Raw genomic sequence first — 18,632 nt, 5'->3', positions numbered from 1 at the left:
GGGAGGAAGAGAGGGGGAGAGAGGGAGCTACGCGGATGACACGCACACACTCTCCCTGCTTCTCACATACGGAGGAGAGAAGGACAGAGAGGGAGACAAGAGTGGAGAGACGCGGAGCAGAGGGGAAAGCGCACGGAGAGATCAGCGGAGAAATGCCCGCTGGACGGATGGATTTTATTCTCCCTGAGCTGTACGAGCCTTTGTAAGACAACATGGGCTGCATTGGATCCCGGACGATCAGTAAGGACACGCCGCTTTCTGTTCTGCCATGTGGATGGATGGATGGATGGATGGATGGATGGATGGATGGGTGCGCTGAGAAAATGAAAAGGCTGAAGAATTCATTTTTAAAGAAGTGAAATACACGTTTAGTATATCCCTAGAGTTGGTTTGCAGCGAGTTGGGGCTACAGACGAGGGGTTTTTTGTGTGTCTTTTTTGGGGTGCAGTGAATTTATAGTTTACTGTAGGAATTACTGTAGCACCTCAGTGTGCGTGCGTGTGTTTTGGGGTGTTTGTGAGGAGGGGAGAGGCTGGACAGACAGGCGGCAGGGATGTGAGCGGAATAAGATACCGCTTGACGTTTTTCCTCTCCACATGGATGACACCGGACATGCGGCCAAGGCGCGCGCTTCTCTGTGACAGACAAGGAGAAAGAGGGAGGGATGGAGAGAGACCTCCGCCTTGACACGCCGCTAAGGTCATTCCATGCTGGGTGTCTGAGAAAATTCCCCCTCCTTCCTCCCCTTCCTGTCTCCTCCTTCCATCTTCCACTCGCTCTCACCCCTTCTTCCCTTCCAGTCCTTCCTCCCTCCATCCTAGCCTCCTTTCTCTCTACTGTGCGTCATGCAGCGACGTAATATATCGAAGATACGGGGTGCACGCTCCCCACACACGCACTCACTGACACTCCGGGTTATAAGAGGGAGGCTCGGTGATTGACTCTAACAGGATGACTCAGAACCTGGCTGGGTAAACTCAGGTGTGAGCCTTAAACGCTCTGCGCATGTAGGTCAATTCTGCAAAGTCAAAGGTGGAAACTGCTCACACACTATTCTCTGCTACTGATTGAAGATCCTTTATACATTAACTTTATTTAACCGGCATCCGTCGGTTCAGCTTCGCTGGGAAACATGGCAAACTGTATGTCGTTTTTTTTTTTGTCTTGGTTGTGTGACTTTAGGTTGAGTTCTTGAGTCTTTTGAGTCGCTGCATGGTTTCAGCTGCACGCAGCTGATGAGGCTTGGATTTAGCATCTTAGTTGCACCTGAAACTTTCTATAAAATCAATTCAACTCACTTTACATATAGATTGCTACCTATAGCACAGTGTTTCCCGGTCAGTGGTTCCATTTTCTTGTAAATGATTGTTTGATACCCTTCTAAAGCAAGCTTCCATGTGCACATCACTCTTCTGACATCACGTGAGGTACCTTGTCAGAGTTATTTTGCATTTGAATGTTTTCAGTCATATTCGTCTTTAGGAACCAGTCCTTTGTTCTACACTAAGCTTTGTACAGAAGGTCTGGTTGCTCAGCTGTTCAAAATCCATTGGTTACTTTAGGCTGTTTAAGTTTTAAACGATTGGATCTAATATTATCCAATTGCTAACATTTGGCCAGGATGTATTTAAGCTTGATTGTGAAGGAAGTTACACTATGATGCTTACCGGAAATTGGACCTTTGCCAAACCCTGTGGGGACTATATGTCACATCTTTGCCAGCCTCCTATGCTATTGCTAACTTTAGTTAGCAATAGCATGCTCCAGTAAAATTAAGAAGAATTAAGAAGAAGTAAAATTAATACCCACTTCCATACAAATGATAAACTTACTAAGAGTTCAAACCCAACAGTTAAAACCACCATATATGCATCTACAGTTTATCCTATCGTTCTATTATAACACCAGATGGAAAACAAATGGGAAAAGTCCCATCACCTGGCAGGCAGAAAGAGAGAAGGTGTGGGTTAAGGAAAAGTAACCACATCCAGTGCTACTATTTCAGCTAAAATGCAACACAAATACTTTATGGTTTGTTTGTAATAAAGTTTACCAATGCTAGCTGAATACCTTATTTCTTGCGACTTTTGTAACAACCCTGACCCAAATACACACAAAGCAAACGTAGTAGTGTTTGTGATCATCTCTCTCTCTCTCAAGGCCAAAGAAGTTGATGTTTGCTATTAAATAAAGTAGCCCATGTTACCTCTTCATGAACTTAAATGCTCATTGTTAACCTGGTACATGATCAGAAACTTCATCCAAGCTTTGGGAGGAGACTGTCTTCACCATGCAAGACTCTGGACATTTCGCAGATATAAAATCTCCAGGGTTTGTAGACTGTATCCTGCAGACTTTCCCTACTTTTATATTTGCTCTGCTAAGCTGTTGGAGTCTTGCACACTCATCAAGATCATAGTTTTGAGAGAGTTTCTCCTGCCAGGCTTTAAGCCATGTGCTTTTATAAAAGGCTTAGCTGTTCAGAAGGTACATTTGTGGCAAATGTTAATGTTGGAAAAAGAAAATAAATGATTAATTGTCTCTCAGATATGTGCTGTTTTCACCATCTGACTTTTTTAAAAGCCAGATCAGGAAACCTTGGGACAACAGTTTGCTTTCAAGGTTCTCCGCCACACATCTACTTCTGCATAAACAATTTTTAGGCCTCCCAACATAACATTTTGAATGTTGTAATAATGTGTGTCATTATGAATAAATCTGGCTGAAAGGCATACTGTCATGGCCAAACTGTATAATAGCTTGACTGTTGTGCAGCATCTGCAATCTCAAGGAAATGAAAAGCTTTAAAACACTTATTGAGTATACCTATTGAAAAATATGTCTTTTTTTTTTAGAATCATATCCATTTGAAGTCTAAGGTGCTGTTTTGAATCAAGAAGATATCAGTCAGTTCTTCTGATCCTATTCATATAAAAGTTTCTGCCACTGACTTTGTATATCACTAAATGCATTGAAACACAATCCGCTCCTGACAGTTTAAGGGCTAAAATCTGTGGAGAGAGAGCTAAAGATAAAGTTATGGGAAGGAGATTTTCTGACCTCAACGACTTAGAACTCATTTTAAAAGATCAGTTTTCAAAAATACTAGTGAAAACATCTAAAAAGCTTTTTAGATAATATAAAAACCTTAGTTAAGTATTTGTCCTTGCAAGGACAAAGCCTGAACATAAAAAAATCTTACGAACTGCAGAAAAATGAAAGTGTTTGCATGTTTCAATTGTAAAATTTGTCCTCACAAAATATAAACTTATGATTTAGAGACATTTTCACAACAAACACTAAGATCCAACAGACTGACTTCAAACTGCTGTCAAAGTAAAGTGTGGTCGCCCCTTCAAATGTGTGTATTGTCAGTTTCCATTATGTGGAGCATGCAGCTGGAGTGTCCTGTCTTCACATGCTCATATATTCAGACACACACATTGTAGCAGTGGACCACCAACCCCCACCCAAAGCCTGTCTGTTAATGCACCATCAAAGCCTCATCAGGTCCTTTATGATAACAAATGGAGGCAGCTGGAGGATTTCAATAAATAAAAGGAAGGACAATGTGACCTTTGGTTGTCATTGAGCTGGCTGGATGGAGGATGTTGAGGATGGGGGAGGTGTACTAGTGGTGACTGCTGTGGAATGACACAGAGGGCTTTTTGGGGATAGAGGGTTGAGGTGTGAAGAGTCAAGAGGTTTTTTTTTTCTTCTTCCCTTTTTTAGTTTCATAAAGTGGGTTTTCTCGTCTCCTCTGGCTCTCTCCCTATCTCTCCCCTGCTCTCTTCTCCCTATTTGCAGTGTTATGAGTAGATAAAATCATACTATATGAACAATGTGCTCAGCATCTTCTTTTTTCATGTTTAAAAATTAAACTGAATGAGCAAAGAGAACGAGCTGTTACAGGGTGACTTCGTAGATTACGTTTTTACATCATATACCTGCCCAGAGATCTAACTGAAAGTACTTAGATTTTTATCCAAATTTTTGTTCCTGTGTGTAAAAGGCAATGATTTGTTACTTTCTTGCACTGAAGGTACAAAAACTATTTTTACTGTACATTAAAAGAAATGTTTTAACTCATCACCAAATATGTAAGTAATAAGTTAATTACATAAGTTATTAGGTAAAGCATTTGATTCTGCTTGAACATAAGAAGTTATCTAAAGGAAAATGTAACAGAGCTGCTGGAGGTCATTTTGATGCTTTGCTATTTTGTGCTTTACTTATTTTGATCGTTTCATTTCCAGATAGCCAAAAGATGCACATTTTTACTGCTCTGATCTACAGTTTTCATGATTATCAAAGTGTGAGCTGGTTTCTTAAAAATATGCAGCTGGTAAACATTGGTATTGGTTTTCACACAGATCACACATTTTTAAATGAATGGCGAATGTCTGCATTTGACCCTGTTTTTTATGTGCATATTATCTATATTGGATTCAGGTTAAGGTCAGAAGCCGCATTTTAAAAAAGTAAAATTTCTGTTTTTACATGGCATTCCAGTTGATTTTTTAAAAATGGAACTTGAAATGTCAGACTTCAAAATTCTAATTGAACACACTGTTGTAAAGATACCAGATTTCAAGAAAATACGTAAAGCATCTTCCTTTTTGAATTATATATTCCTATGTAGGAAGGGTCTACTGGGGGGGAAAAATCTACTGGTATTCTTAGGTATTTATAGTTTTTGTGGTAATGTTGCCCATCTTCTGTTTCCTGTTTAGTCAGACATTAATTCTTCATAAGAATGTGAATTCATGCACGCATGCACACAGTATCAAGCTCAACATCTTCAGTGGTTACAAACAGAAAGTCTGATTGCAACTACACTAATTAACTTGGACTTGTAGATTGCCAACAGCATGATGAGACCTCAATGTGCCTGAAAAATGAACTTTGATTTAATCATTTTCGTTTGTTGTTTAGCAAGAAAGGTTTTTCTAACTTGTGCCAGCAACTTAAAAACATATCAGTTTAGTGTGACTAAAGCTTTTTTTCTTCATCTGCTTTTTTTTGTTGCAAATGTTGTTGAGATATTACCAAAAATTAATGTCTGGTTGATGTAATGTGAACAAATTAATGTCGGAGAATGTTCTGCACCTTCTATTGTTCATTTGAGGTATTCAGAATAAAATTGTAATGCATAAAATATTTAGAGATGATTATTAAAACTATAATGAGAAGCTGTTGTTTTGATACTCAAAATACGGCAGCAGCCATTTTGAAGAATGGAGACTCAGAATTTCTTATTGAGCACCGTCACCCTGTCTTCAGGGTGACAGTCTCCGTCACCCTGAAGACAGGAGACTGTCTTCAGTTTTCAGTTACCTTCTTATGTCCAAACACCACAATATGGCAAACGCCACAGATGGCATAAAAGTACTATTGAATAGAAGAAGAAATGTTGCAAAGCCTCAGAGGTAACCAGCATGACAAAGCTCGTTAAAACAGTCCAAGTGACTAGACACCACCCTTTTCCTCCAGCTTACTGCCTGCAGAATAGCTCCTGCTGTGTTTCTTCTGAGCCACATCTATTCTAATATTATCCCTGAGAGCGAGCGTCTGCCGCTAAAAATAGATCAGGGGTAAAAGAGGGAGGTCACCGAGAGACGGAGGGAGAAACGTTACAGTAAATACTGGTCAACAGTTGACCCGACATTATTTGTGTCGCTTTCACTTCCCAGCCTCGCTTTGTCACGCGTCTCTACCTCCTGGTGCTCTGCAGAGAAGAACACAAGCGATTAGAAAAGCAAAGCCAATTGTGTTCTATCATAGTCTTTCCTGTTTTAGGTCTTTCCATTATCTCGGCAATGCTGCAGTATCATTGTTGGTTTGGTATTTCGGTACTTTATTGTTTCCCTCAGCTGCGTTTCCCGCAGAGTGCCATTTAACTGAGCTATCACTGCCTCTTATTACACTCGATTATCTTCCAGTTACAGTAAGGCTGGTGTCTAGCAGTCATCACTCAGACAGCAAGACTTTCACTCAGAAAGGCTGTCAGGCAGAGAGTCACATCTCTGTCTCAGCACCTTCAAGTTGGGGTCTGAAAGGCGACGCTTCTGCACAAACAGGCACTAATAGAAAGCATCACACAAAAGAGGGGGATGAAACCTCTGTCTGATATGCTGAAAGACTCTGAACTATAACTGTATCCCAGCAGATATTAGACCAAAATTCCCCATATTTGAAGTGCAAAAATAAGCTTCTTATGACCTACCTACCTACCTACCTACCTACCTACCTACCTACCTACCTACCTACCTACCTACCTACCTACCTACCTACCTACCTACCTACCTACCTACCNACCTACCTACCTACCTACCTACCTACCTACCTACCTACCTACCTACCTACCTACCTACCTACCTACCTACCTACCTACCTACCTACCTACCTATCATATATTCATCTTATTTGCTCTTTTCCATCATTTTAACATCTTGTTTTCTCTACATAAAAAGGTGTGACCAGATCAGACATTTCAGGTTCCCAAAAATCTCAAAACATTTGGACGCATAGTATCAACTTCGTTTTTTTGTTGTTGTTTCTTTTGTCCTTACACCTCAAGAAAGTAAAACGCTTTGATGACTTTATCAAATACCTGCAACAAATCCCAAATACTCTGGAAGATGTGTCATTGTCCTTCCACCATCTATCGCGTAAAAATGTAAATAAATTCACTGAGGTTCGTGATTGTAATATGAAAAAATTGTTAACAGTTAAATATGAATACTTTTGCAAGGTGCTCTATGAAAACATCTATACATGAAGCATACATAGATTTAGCAGCATAAAGAAAGCGATGGAGACACTTTGACCGAGTGAAAAAAACAAAAACAAAACAAACATAAGCACTCGCTGTTTGGCAGGCAGCAGCTTGAGTTCCACATAAATAAACACAGGTCGGATAATTCAAGTCGCATCTGATGTGACACTCGGCCTGTGCGGTCATCTGCAAATGCAACAGGATCAGGGTCCTGCTGGTTTTATTTTTAGCCGTATTGATTCAGGTCAGTAATGGAAAACGAAGGTGACGCCTCCTTCGGGCTCTCCTTTTTTTCTGAGCCTCTCCTTTCCTATTTTCTCCTCTGAACTTTTCCTGCTGGGGCTCCAGGTTCTCAGCGGGAAAACCTGAAGCCGCCTGATTAATTTTAAGATGCAAAGCAGTTTGAAACGAGACTACAATGAGAAATTCTGGATGTTGTAAGAGCCAATGGAAGGTTAGATCTTGGATTTAAATCCTACGATTTAACATGAGAAGTCAGGTAATGATCACAAAAATATGTAGACTTGCTCAACAAAGTCATTTTAACTTGCAACAGAAATATGTAGCCTTTCTAAATAAAGAAAAATAGATATGTTACACATAAAAAGCAGGACTCTGTTCAAGCTTGAGCAGCCAAACTGTCCTTGGGCATTCTTTAATTTACTGTTTCCACCCACTTCCCCTCTCCAAGGTTACAGAGGCTGGAGTCTGTCTCAGCACTCACTCTCCTCTATTAAAGGCAGCCATCAAAACAAATGCTAAAGCTAATCTATTGGCTCTCAACATACTTTGATAGTGAGGGCTGTCTAGCATTGTTATACAGTCTGGTGGGTTTATCACTCATTAACTCGGTTCAGCGTTGTTTTGAACTGACGGTGACAAATTCTGCGAGGTTTCCATTGATTTAATAAGCAAACACAGCTGTGGAAGGACCACATGTAGCATGCTCTGAAGCACAACACATGACATTCTGCCAGTGTCAAGCTGGCCTTTCTGCAGCCTTTGCATAGGTTGGATGAGACACAATTTGAAGGGGCAACATTGTTTGCCTCAGGGCCCATGGCACCTTAATGAAGCCTTGCTTTGGGTCACTGCCAACGTCTGTCTCCTCTGAGCGGATCATTTTTCTTCTGGTAATTTTACAGATGAATGGTGCAGCAATTGCACAGTTGCCTTGCAGCAAATAGGTCTTGGGTTCAAATCCCAGCCTGGAGACTTTCTGCATGTATGGGTTCTCATCAGGTACTTTCCTCCCACAGTCACATCAACCTCAGCCTTGTCTAACTTTACTGCGTACTCTAAATTGTCCGTATGTATGAATGTGTGGATGGTTGTTTGTTTTATGTAACAATAGCACATTTTGCTTGACAATAAATTGTCCCAGGAATTATTGTGATAAATAATAATGTTGTCGTTTTGAGAATTTTTAAGTAATATATTGATAATTGACAATAATGTAAGTTCATCTCCTCACAGACCACTGAACTTTAATTTTGTAAAGAACACTGGAACTTTAAAATGTTTTAAATATCCAAAATAAAACACAACAACCAAAAGCAATAAGTAAAACGGAAATAAAAAACACAGACAACTGAAACCATAAAACAAATTGATTATGAGGCCTTTTTCTTTTATAGGTGTTTAAAATATATAGCTTTTTGGTGACATCCTGCTTTGGAAATTCAAATTTTTTGTTTTTTTTCCTGTTGCCATTTATTAATGGTTCAATTTTCAAAAAAACAAAACAAATGCACCCTCAGTTTATTCAAAAAGAACATGCAGTTTGTTTAGGGAGAGTAATACTCTAAAGAATGGCCTCCCAGTGGTTTCAAGAGTTACAAGCACTTTGTTCAGTTTTAGTCCTACTAAATATATATTTTTCTTTGCGTCAGAGTTTTGATTCTTACTCAACCTGTGTTTCAGTAGCTGCTGCTCAGAGTTGACACCAAAAGCTAAGATCATTCTGCTCTCTATGGCTGTTAGCTTAATACTATCATTTGTCCATTCACTTATTGGATTTTCCATCTTATTACTAATTCTAAATATCATCCTGGACAACACTTGATGCATGATAAACAGCACCACATGCACATTATCTAATTTTAGTCATAGTGGGGGAAGCAGGGTAGACCCTGGACAGGGCGCCAATCCATCACAGGGACACACAACAATGCAACCACACACACTCCTAAGGACAATTTAGAGAGCAATTAACCTAATAGTCTGGACTGTGGGAGGAAGCCGTAGTGCCAAAAAAGAACCTGCATGTGCAAACTCCTTGTAGAAACACTACTGACTTGAACGCATGACCTTCTTGCTACAAGGCGACAGCGCCACCAAACTGTGCCACTGTGCAGCCAGTGTGGAAGCAGAAAAAGAGAAAACCTGATTAAAAAGGACATAAAATCATTTCTTCTACTGGTTTTTATTATGCATTAATTTTGTGTGGTAGACATTCATGCCATTAAAAATCAACCTCATCATTGTCATAATTCATGCTTAAAAAGACAGTGTTATAAGCCAACACATATAACGGACCTGCAAGAACTGCGCCCATTGTTAGTACCATATTCCATGACATGCCATGTTTTAAAGAATATCATACACAGTTTGTTGTTTTCATTTCTGACATCTGGTCACTTTAACCCACAACTATTTCTATTTCTGAACAATGTAACCAAGATGAAATGCCATAAGTCACTCACTTTTTTTACATCTGCCCATTCCCCCTCCATCAACAATGGCGACTACAAGAGCTGACAGTTCACTGGCTGATTTGAACATCACAGGACTTGACATGCGCCCATTGCTTCAAGGTAACATTTTCACTTCATTTTTTGAGGGAGTATAAAATCTAACATATTCTGGAGGTATCCTCATCATGTTTTGCACAACAAATTCATAATGAACCATACAGAGCATGAACATGAAGGCAAAAGAGGTGATAATTTGCATATCTGCATGAAACTGCACTGATCTCAGCTGCTATTAAAGAGCAGAAGCTGTTTAACATCTGTTTTAGGTTTTGCCCAGTCAGGTGTGGCATCAGCTCTCCCAGGGAAGCCTTTATGTCCCCGAGCCAAACTGAAATATTGACTTTGGTGCCGTTGGTGGGTGATGCAAAGAAGAATGCTCGGTGATCAACAACATTTCTTAATTGAAAGGCTTTGAAAACAATGATTAATAATAAAAAAAATCTAGACACAACTTTTTAATTAACCAGGTTGGCAGCTGAAATCCTCTAATGTCAGCTCTTTTGTGCATTAGCTAAATTTATGCTAGAGACATTTTCCTGAACTCATGTCACTCTGTTTTCCTCTGCTGTGTGTGGTGGGGTGTATAAAATGTTTTTATATTGGCTTAAACTTAAAGAAAAGCACATTTTGTGAAACAAATCACACCATTTTGTGTTGTGTACTGTATATTTTTGTGCAGTACACTGCTGCATCATACCTCTTCTCTAGAAATGGACCATCAGTGTCTCAAATTAGCAAAATCATTTTTAATAGAAGTAATCTGAAAAGGGATCAGATTGTCCTGCTGTTGGAACCACTTCAAGCCTTAGGCATGGAGAGGCAAGTACATTTTCATCAGTGCAGACAAAGCACCCGCATAGTGAAGCACAAGGTTAGTTAATGGTATTTATTAAAGCTGCTGTCTGAATCAGCTAAATTATTTAATGACCATTTTATTCTCTGCCTTTGTCTGAGTATTGGTTTTATTGTTTTCTCCATGATGACCACAAGCAGCCTGGCTGAGTTGTAGATTATACTACATATGATAAAGAAAAGATGTGTAAAATGGCACTGCTAGAGAGTTTCTTTACTTCTTTCACTCAAAGCAGAATATTTTCTCTCAAGATTGAAACACAACTATATCATATATTGTAGTTGATCTTTACGAACATTTGGTCTAATCCTGGAAATTTGTTTTTGTGTGGAACCTGTGACTTCATTTCACTTGCCCTACTGTTGTTGTTTTTGTGAATGTTTAATTTTATCTGTCTGGCTTAAAGATAAAGGGCTCCTAACAGAGCTGGTGTGACACACCACTTAAATGTATCATCTGGTGTTTAATGTGCCCTGCTTAACACAAGCAGTTTATTTTCACATCTTAACCATATGGCTCATGTAAATACACACAGCTGTGTCTTTCTAAATTGATGTCTAATGCCGACCTTATGAGGTATTAAACCTGAAAACCTACTTAGAGAGAGTTCAAAGACAACATATTATACCAAGGCTGAGAATGTCCATTGTTTTTGGAATAATGTCAGGATACTGCAGCTTATAGAGGAGGTTAGACTGGAGGAAACAAATACAAAATCCCAGGAACAGTTTAGCTGTGTTTCTAATCGGTGGATGTGAACATCTCAGTATTTTAGACTGCGGCTCTGATGGCTCTAACATTAAACACAGTTCACTTCTTTAGTCATCATACACTTACTACACAAACTGAATAATCTGCATTGTCTGAAAATGATGGAAGGATGAAGTGTTGAACAAGCTCTAATTTCACAGGGTGTAGAGGTGATTCATGCAGGTCGGTGAAAAATGATATTTTTCTCAGTCAGTGTCATCAGAAGTGACATCTATAATGTCATTAATCCTGTGGCAACTGCTTAGTGGAAATCATTGTTACTGGATTTAATTAAAATTCTCTGAATAATTACAGAAAACTCCACTTTATTGTCAATCTTAATTTTTTTTTAAAGTAGATCAGGGGCATTCATTTTCAGTAATTGTCCCTATTGCAAAAATATACACCTACCTTTTTTAGTGTAGCCAACTGCTGTTCAAATTTAGCTCAAACAAAAACAAAGAAAATGTGGCTTGATTAATCTGATTCTACTTAAATTACCTCTTGTGTCAGATTCAGGTATCAGCAAACATCTTTGTCTAAAATCTGTTCACCATTTACTTTCAACAACTCTGACATGCTGGTTAGAAACAAGACAAAATCGAATTTGTAAAGTTTTATTTTTAGCAAAGTTTTACTTGGCGAGGATTTCTTTGAAAAATGAAGAAGGTAAGGTGAGGATGTCTTGGTGAGTTTAGAGCACAACCCACAGACACAGAGAGATGCACTGAACAGGAGAGGAATGGCTGGGTGAAGGTATTGCCCCATTGAGGCGTAGTGAGCAGGACTCCCCCAGTGTTTGGTGTCGGCTCAGAGCGTCCGCCACTGAAGCGGAGGTGAGTCAGACTTCACTTCGCTTTGGATCATTGTCACAAGCTGCGTATGTCGCTTCACACACACAGGAGCACATGTGCGCAGACAGAAACACACACCGAGCTCCCACAGGGATGGCAGCCGACAGGCGAGGGTGTGCCACAGCGAGCTGTCAGGACCTATTGTTGCTGCATCCCACAGTTCCACCCTTCCTCAGACATGCACTCAGCTGTTCTCTGTGTGTATACATCAGGCTACATGTACAGGTGCATGCATCCAGGGCCACACACTGCTTTCTCTGCACGCTCCACATTACCTCCATGAAAAACTCATCAGTCAACATTCTTTTGATAAATTTTCCTAAGCTACTAATTCCTTTCCCTCCCAAATCTCCTATATTCTCTCATTCATTAATTCACCACCTAAATTCTGTTTCATCTTGCTTTTCCTTCCCTCTCCCACTGTTCCTGTGCTCCAGACATTTAGCTGTATGGCTCCTCAGAGAGTGACTAAACTGAGCTGCACATTAAATGTTACACGTTTTAACACAACATTGTCATTATTTTATCGCTCCATCCTCTACTATGCACAGGGTTCACTTGGCAGCTGTGTTGGTTTTGATTTTATTTTTTGACTCATGGCTGAACAGTGATAATTCGACATTTTTACATTGGTATATTGGACATTGTGTGACTATACCAAAGTAAACTTGTTCATTTGAAAAAAAAAGAAGTAATTATTGCAGTTATATAAAATCATTTGAATAGAAATACAATTTACTATGACAGTAATGAAGAAAACATTGTGTCTCCTAAACCTGTTCAAGATGTTCTGACTGCATGAATTCTGATTTTTTTTTCTTAAACCTTAAACATTTAAATATCGGATCATTTTAATATTACCTCTTATTAGACACATGGTAACATCCAGCTAAAAATATATCCCCAAAAAAGAAAATGAGCCTAATTCTTAATTATGGGTGGTTATTTTTTCTTAGCCTTCTGGAGCACTAATACCTTGTTAGGACTTGCTACACTCTCAGATGACATTAAAATGGGTCTGCAGAAACTATTCATACATGAGGTCTGTCTCAACATAGATGTTGTTTTTGGCAGGAGAAGAATAAACACAATAGTAAAGATTTTTAATATTTTATGTTTGGAAATTAAGTGTTAGACAAAATGTAAAAGAAAGATTTAATTTAGATGTATCTGTCCTGTAGGGTGATTGAGGTAAAAAAAAAAACAAAACAAAAAAAAAACAACTTGGCTTTATGAAGGATTGAGCTGTAAAGGGTCATTTTGACAGATTTTAGCAGTTGTAGGATTTTTTTTTGTTTTTGATAAAAGACTACAATTTTTTATCTTCCTTGCACTAGACTTGCATGTTTGGCTTGGTTGTATTTACCCAGAATGCCCTGCACCACAGTTCACTTCTTGTTTTTGGGGCAGTTTTCAGTCCACTTGCATATGCATTCAAACCACAGCAGAGTTCACTTTAAAAAAGAGAGACCTATCAATCAATCAATCAATCAAATTTTATTTGTATGGCACATTTCAGCAGCAAGGCATTTCAAAGTGCTTTACATAATTAAAATAAAAACAGAAATAATCAGTGAGAAAGAGAGAGATTTAAAAATAAAAAAAAAATAAAAATAAAAATAAAAAATAAAAATAAAAATAAAAACAAAAAACATTACATCATTAAAACGTCAAAAAGAAAGAAGAAGAAATTAAAAACATTAAAGACATAAAAACATGGAAGACATCAAAACCCGCACTCTAACCCTAATTTAGCCATAAGCAACTCTAAACAGGTGAGTTTTAAGTTGAGATTTAAAAGCACCCAGTGTTTCAGCTGTTTTACAGTTTTCTGGAAGTTTGTTCCAAATCTGTGGTGCATAGAAACTGAATGCTGCTTCTCCTCGTCTGGTTCTGGTTAAAGACCTATAGGTTTTTAACCAGACTAGATTAAATTTTTTTGGCCCGCATCAGAGTTGGATTACACATTCACACCTCCCCAAATGAACCAGATACTCTAGGCAAATGAAATGGAGTTTGTGGATTAAAATGGACTAAAGAGGGCTGGTGTGAATGCGCCTTAAGACATGTAGGCAAGGGAGTTCTTGAGGACCAGGGTGGGGAACCACCAGTTTGTCGCAGCTGATTAGTAATTAACAATAAAAGAACAATCACAGTAACAAAAACCATGACCTTCTTGATATGACAAGAAAACAATCGTCTGGAGGCTTTATCAGTGGAAACATGTTTTCAAACATGTCCATAAATTAGATCTGAGGTCATACAGAAGGCACTCATTTTCATATCAACTGGATTTTTGTTTTGGTGCAACTCCACTGCAGAGTGTCTGGATTTGTGCACAAACACTGCTGACCTTTCCCTCAAAGGTTAAAAGCCTCACACACAGTGTACCAAACCTCAGAAGCTGCAAGCTGCATGTTTACAGACTAACGAGCAAAAATTACTCTGCAGTCTTAGAAAAAAAAAAAACTGTAATCACAATCAGACTGTGATTAATTACCAGGTTTATGTTCAGTTTATAAAAAAGAATTAGCACCAGTAATGCAGAAATTATTCTAACACGAAAAACTACAACAACTCTTGTATACATCTTAACTGTATGGATCCCTGGAGTTGGAATATGATTTTATATATTAATAAAATACTAGTGTTTCCAGTCTATTCCCTGCCCTAATGTCTAGAAAATGTCATTTTTCTTACCTTTCTCCTTACTTTCTCACTTCCATTGTTGCATTATTCCTTCCTTGTGTCTTTCATAATGTTGAGCAAAAATCTTTTTTTATGCAAGAATGTCACAGTTTTTGACCCAACTTGCAACTTCTGTAAAGACAGAGGAAAGAAACGTTACTTAAAAACACAGCAGACTGCAAAAGTATTTAGTCTGGAAAGACACATCTGACAGGGGAAGTGGCAGACGAGTTTAGGCATGAAATAAAGGGTAAAACACATCTGAAGAGAGAAAAGCAACAGCAGATATCTGAAATTGAACTGAGAAAATGAAACACAGCAGAAGTGAGATCAGGCCTAAAAAAGAGAGAAAAGACTGAAGAAGGAGCAGCTTTACAAATTAACATTGAGCAATTTTTTAACACCAAGTGTAAGTAGATCTAAATATGAAACAGACACAATTTGAAAGCAAAACAGAAAAGCTAATTTGTTTTAGAGAATATCATTTGTATTTTTTGTTTTATAATTTATTTGTGAATAAATAATATTCACTCTCTGCACTTGTTCACACAAGTGCGTTCTGCTTGCCCTGTCGGTATCTTCAGCAGACCTATACCTTTCGCCCCACCATGATTCTGGGTCAGCATTTCTACCCCAGGTTGCTTCCACACTATTTCCCGTTCTCTGTTTGTTGTTTGGAGACTTTTCCATTTTATCCACCCCACCTGCTCTTTCCCTCTCATCTCTCCTGTGGCTTTGGGAGGAAGCTCCATCATCTCAAGAGGTCCAGAGGTGCATGCATGGTGGAGTTACAGTATGTGTGTGTTTGTGTCTGTTTGAAAGTGGCTGAGTGCATGAGGGTATGTTGTGTGAAGTAAATGGCTTCAGGGATCCCCTGGGTTAGATATCAAATGTGCTCACAGAGAGCAGAGTCATGACTAAGACTGCATGCCTTTCATTAACACAGAGAGAGACAGAAACAGGGAAAGATGCTGCGAGTGGAGCTTGCAAAGTTGAACAAGTCAACCCAACTCATTGCTGTGACAGAAGCGATATCCTTCAATTTTGCTGTATTTTTAAGTTCTTCAGTTGCTTCCAAAGAACGGAAGTTTGTGAAAGTCTGTGTTTATTGCTTGTCCCTTTTCGTTGCTTCCAATTCAGTATCTGTTCTGGTCTGTTTTAAACAGCTGTTGGGATTCCTGTATAACTAGACACCTTTGCCCCTGCAACACTTTCTGTACTTTGAATAATGGCACTTTGTGTCCTGCACTTTCCTTTCCAAATTCACCATAAACTGTGGCAGCAAAAAACCTGATGTTTTCTCTTGTAGAAAGCATTTTTAGGTTACAAAGTCCTCAGTGTGTCTACACCCATTTAGATAACTGCATATTAGAGCGGAACAGCTGCTGCTTTCCATCTCAGTTTTGACAGCAGCTTCAGCTTCACAAATTTATTGAAAGTTTTTGCAAGGCAGGGTTTCTGCTGCCAGAAGTTGGCCCTGAAAAGAGCTAACTTCATCCCACTGCCCATCCACTGAGACAGGATTAATGTTGTTACACGTCAGAAGATGCTGCTGCCACTGTTACTACTTTGCTAGGCTATTTGTTCTCCCGGTTGAAGTAGAGCATTTTTGTAATTTAGGATTATCGCTGACCATTGTGCTTAGAAAAAACAAAGAATTAAGAAACAATCCTTCTACTGGTACAACGCTTAATAGGAGTGTGTAAATCTGGTTTTATTTAAAGTTATTTAAAGAAAGTTGGTTGGGAACCAAACCAGAGGTCTGTCTTAGTTGTTTCATCCCGCTTTCAATGCAATGTCAATTATCAACAAGACAATGATAGAATTTTACAGTCTTTATATGACTCTGTCGTGAGCTACTGACTACTGAAGGCCTTCCTGTGCTTTGGGGACTCCGTCTCTCATCTTAACATTCGGATATTGTCCAGGATTAATTCACGACTGCCCACCGCCTACAGTCTTAACCGTGAATCGTTCTCCTGATACCTATTTGGACTGAAACGTTTTGTCCTCCAGTGCAGGAGGTACAAACCCTGAAGTATTTTTAGGCGCCATCAACTGAATACACTCCCCTTCAGCGGGGGTGGGACCTGGCAGAAAGCGTCAAATCAATGTGGACTGCATTGATGTAGACGTTCAGTCATTTGTTAGGGATACTACACTTAATGGACTTTTGTGCAAGGTAGACTGGTAAGTGAGTCCAAGCTGCAGTATTGATTTTGACTCTTAAATCCACTTCACTAAGGGTTTCATCAAAGGGTAGAGTCAAGAAGTTCAAAGATCATTCTTAAATTTGTGTGAATTAAGTGTTTTAATGACAGGAGCTTGGAGCTCAGCGTTACTCCAACTGTCTGAGATTCATATTAACAACTTGTACTTAAGCACCCTACAGCTGACCTCTGTTTTTATCAGGCAGAACTTAATTTTGTAGCAAATGAAATTCAGTTCTGCAGCAGGGACCCAGTTATCGCTGCAGGAGCAATTTCTTTCTCAGCTCTTTCCACCACTAGATATTATAGGTGCAGGTTATAATTTGTGTTAACAAGGGGGAAGCCTCTCCTTTCATTGCCACTTAAGTCTAATATCCTTCACCATCACGGGCATCAGTGACTCATGCAGGTTGAAACCCCCTATGCCAAGGCATGGCATGGATAATTAATCTAATTTTAGAGCTGGCTCTAAGTGTTCTTCTGCACAGATATTTCATTTTCACTCATCTTAATGCTGCAATAAAAGACAGCGCTTCCAAGAAAAACATAATACTGAGATGACTGATTCACATGATCCACAGAACTCTGAGTAAATTTACACGTAATTCACCTTTGTACCTATGAATTACAGCCTGTTTTGGTGTTCATCCAGGATTTGATGCATTCACGTAAACACTTCAGCTGTAATATCCTGACAGAGACAGAGATGATGAGCTACCAAACAGAAAATATATTCAGTAGGTCAGTCTCATATAAAACCTGAACATGCATGTGTTCTAACAAAATGTCCTCAGTTTCAGAAACCATGTGCTACCATGTCATAATAAATCACAGTCTAGAAGGTTGAAGAGTCTTAACACAAATAAGAACTTAGAAATTATTAAAAAAAACTATTTCTATATGATAAAATATAAGATTTTGTTATTGTTGTTTTGAGATTCAATAATGTTTTTTATTTGTCATATGACACAGATTGCAGTTTTCAAGAAAATGCTTGTTAAAAGCCAAGATAATTAATTTTAGTAATTGTGTAAATACAGTACTTTCCTCCACATAGAACATAAAGAAACAAATACATTTCTTTCATTTTTGGTAAATCCAAGATGTCTGTCTGTTTAACAACAGCATGGTTGTGGCTTTGCTAGTTCTCTCTCCACGTATTTGAGATTTACTGTTACGTTAGCTGGTCTCTCGAATACGCCTGTATTTATGAGTGTGTGCTTGCATAGTGGTTTGTCCTGTCTGTCTGTTTTACTGGGTGATGGACAGTCAGTCTTTCCTGAGTGTATCCTGCCTTTCTCCCAATAACTCCTGGAGACAGCCCCTCCTGCAACCCTGCTAGGACGAGCTGGTGCAGACAATTGATGGATGGATTTGGTTTGCTGTGTTTATGAGACAGTTTTATGTTTTTATGGCTAACTTCTCATTCTCATCTTCACGCTGTAATGTGGGTAACATGTTGAATATAATCTCATGGCAATCTTTGGGCTCTGCCATAATGGTTTTATAAGAGGACTCCTAAATTATTAAAGTGGTTTTTCATTACTTTTTGTGAGATCCTTGGGAATAGCTCATCATCCTCATATATTTCTTGATCAACTTTAACCTTCATGATTCGCGCTGGTTGTGCCCTCTGTGAGCTAAAGCTCAGCATGGATAATTAATCTAATTTTAGCCCGGTTTTGTGTGTGTGTGTGTGTGTGTGTGTGTGTGCGTGTGTGTGTGTGTGTGTGTGTGTGTGTG

The 18,632-nt window shown here is 38.9% G+C and overlaps 1 protein-coding gene across 5 annotated transcripts in view; it reads left to right on the top strand.

Annotated features, from left to right (window-relative positions):
• Positions 1-18,632, top strand: part of LOC103472844 (protein FAM131B-like) — a 47,923-nt gene continuing 29,291 nt past the window's right edge. For all 5 annotated transcript variants that reach the window (XM_008422687.2, XM_008422684.2, XM_008422686.2 and 2 more), the window contains exon 1: positions 1-240. In XM_008422687.2, coding sequence (XP_008420909.1) covers positions 213-240 — 28 coding nt within the window. In that variant the 5' untranslated portion in view covers positions 1-212. The remainder of the gene's footprint in view (positions 241-18,632) is intronic.

Source organism: Poecilia reticulata, linkage group LG11, assembly GCF_000633615.1.
Source record: "Poecilia reticulata strain Guanapo linkage group LG11, Guppy_female_1.0+MT, whole genome shotgun sequence".
NCBI classification, from domain to species: domain Eukaryota; kingdom Metazoa; phylum Chordata; class Actinopteri; order Cyprinodontiformes; family Poeciliidae; genus Poecilia; species Poecilia reticulata.
This window is presented reverse-complemented; position numbering and strand designations above follow the sequence as displayed.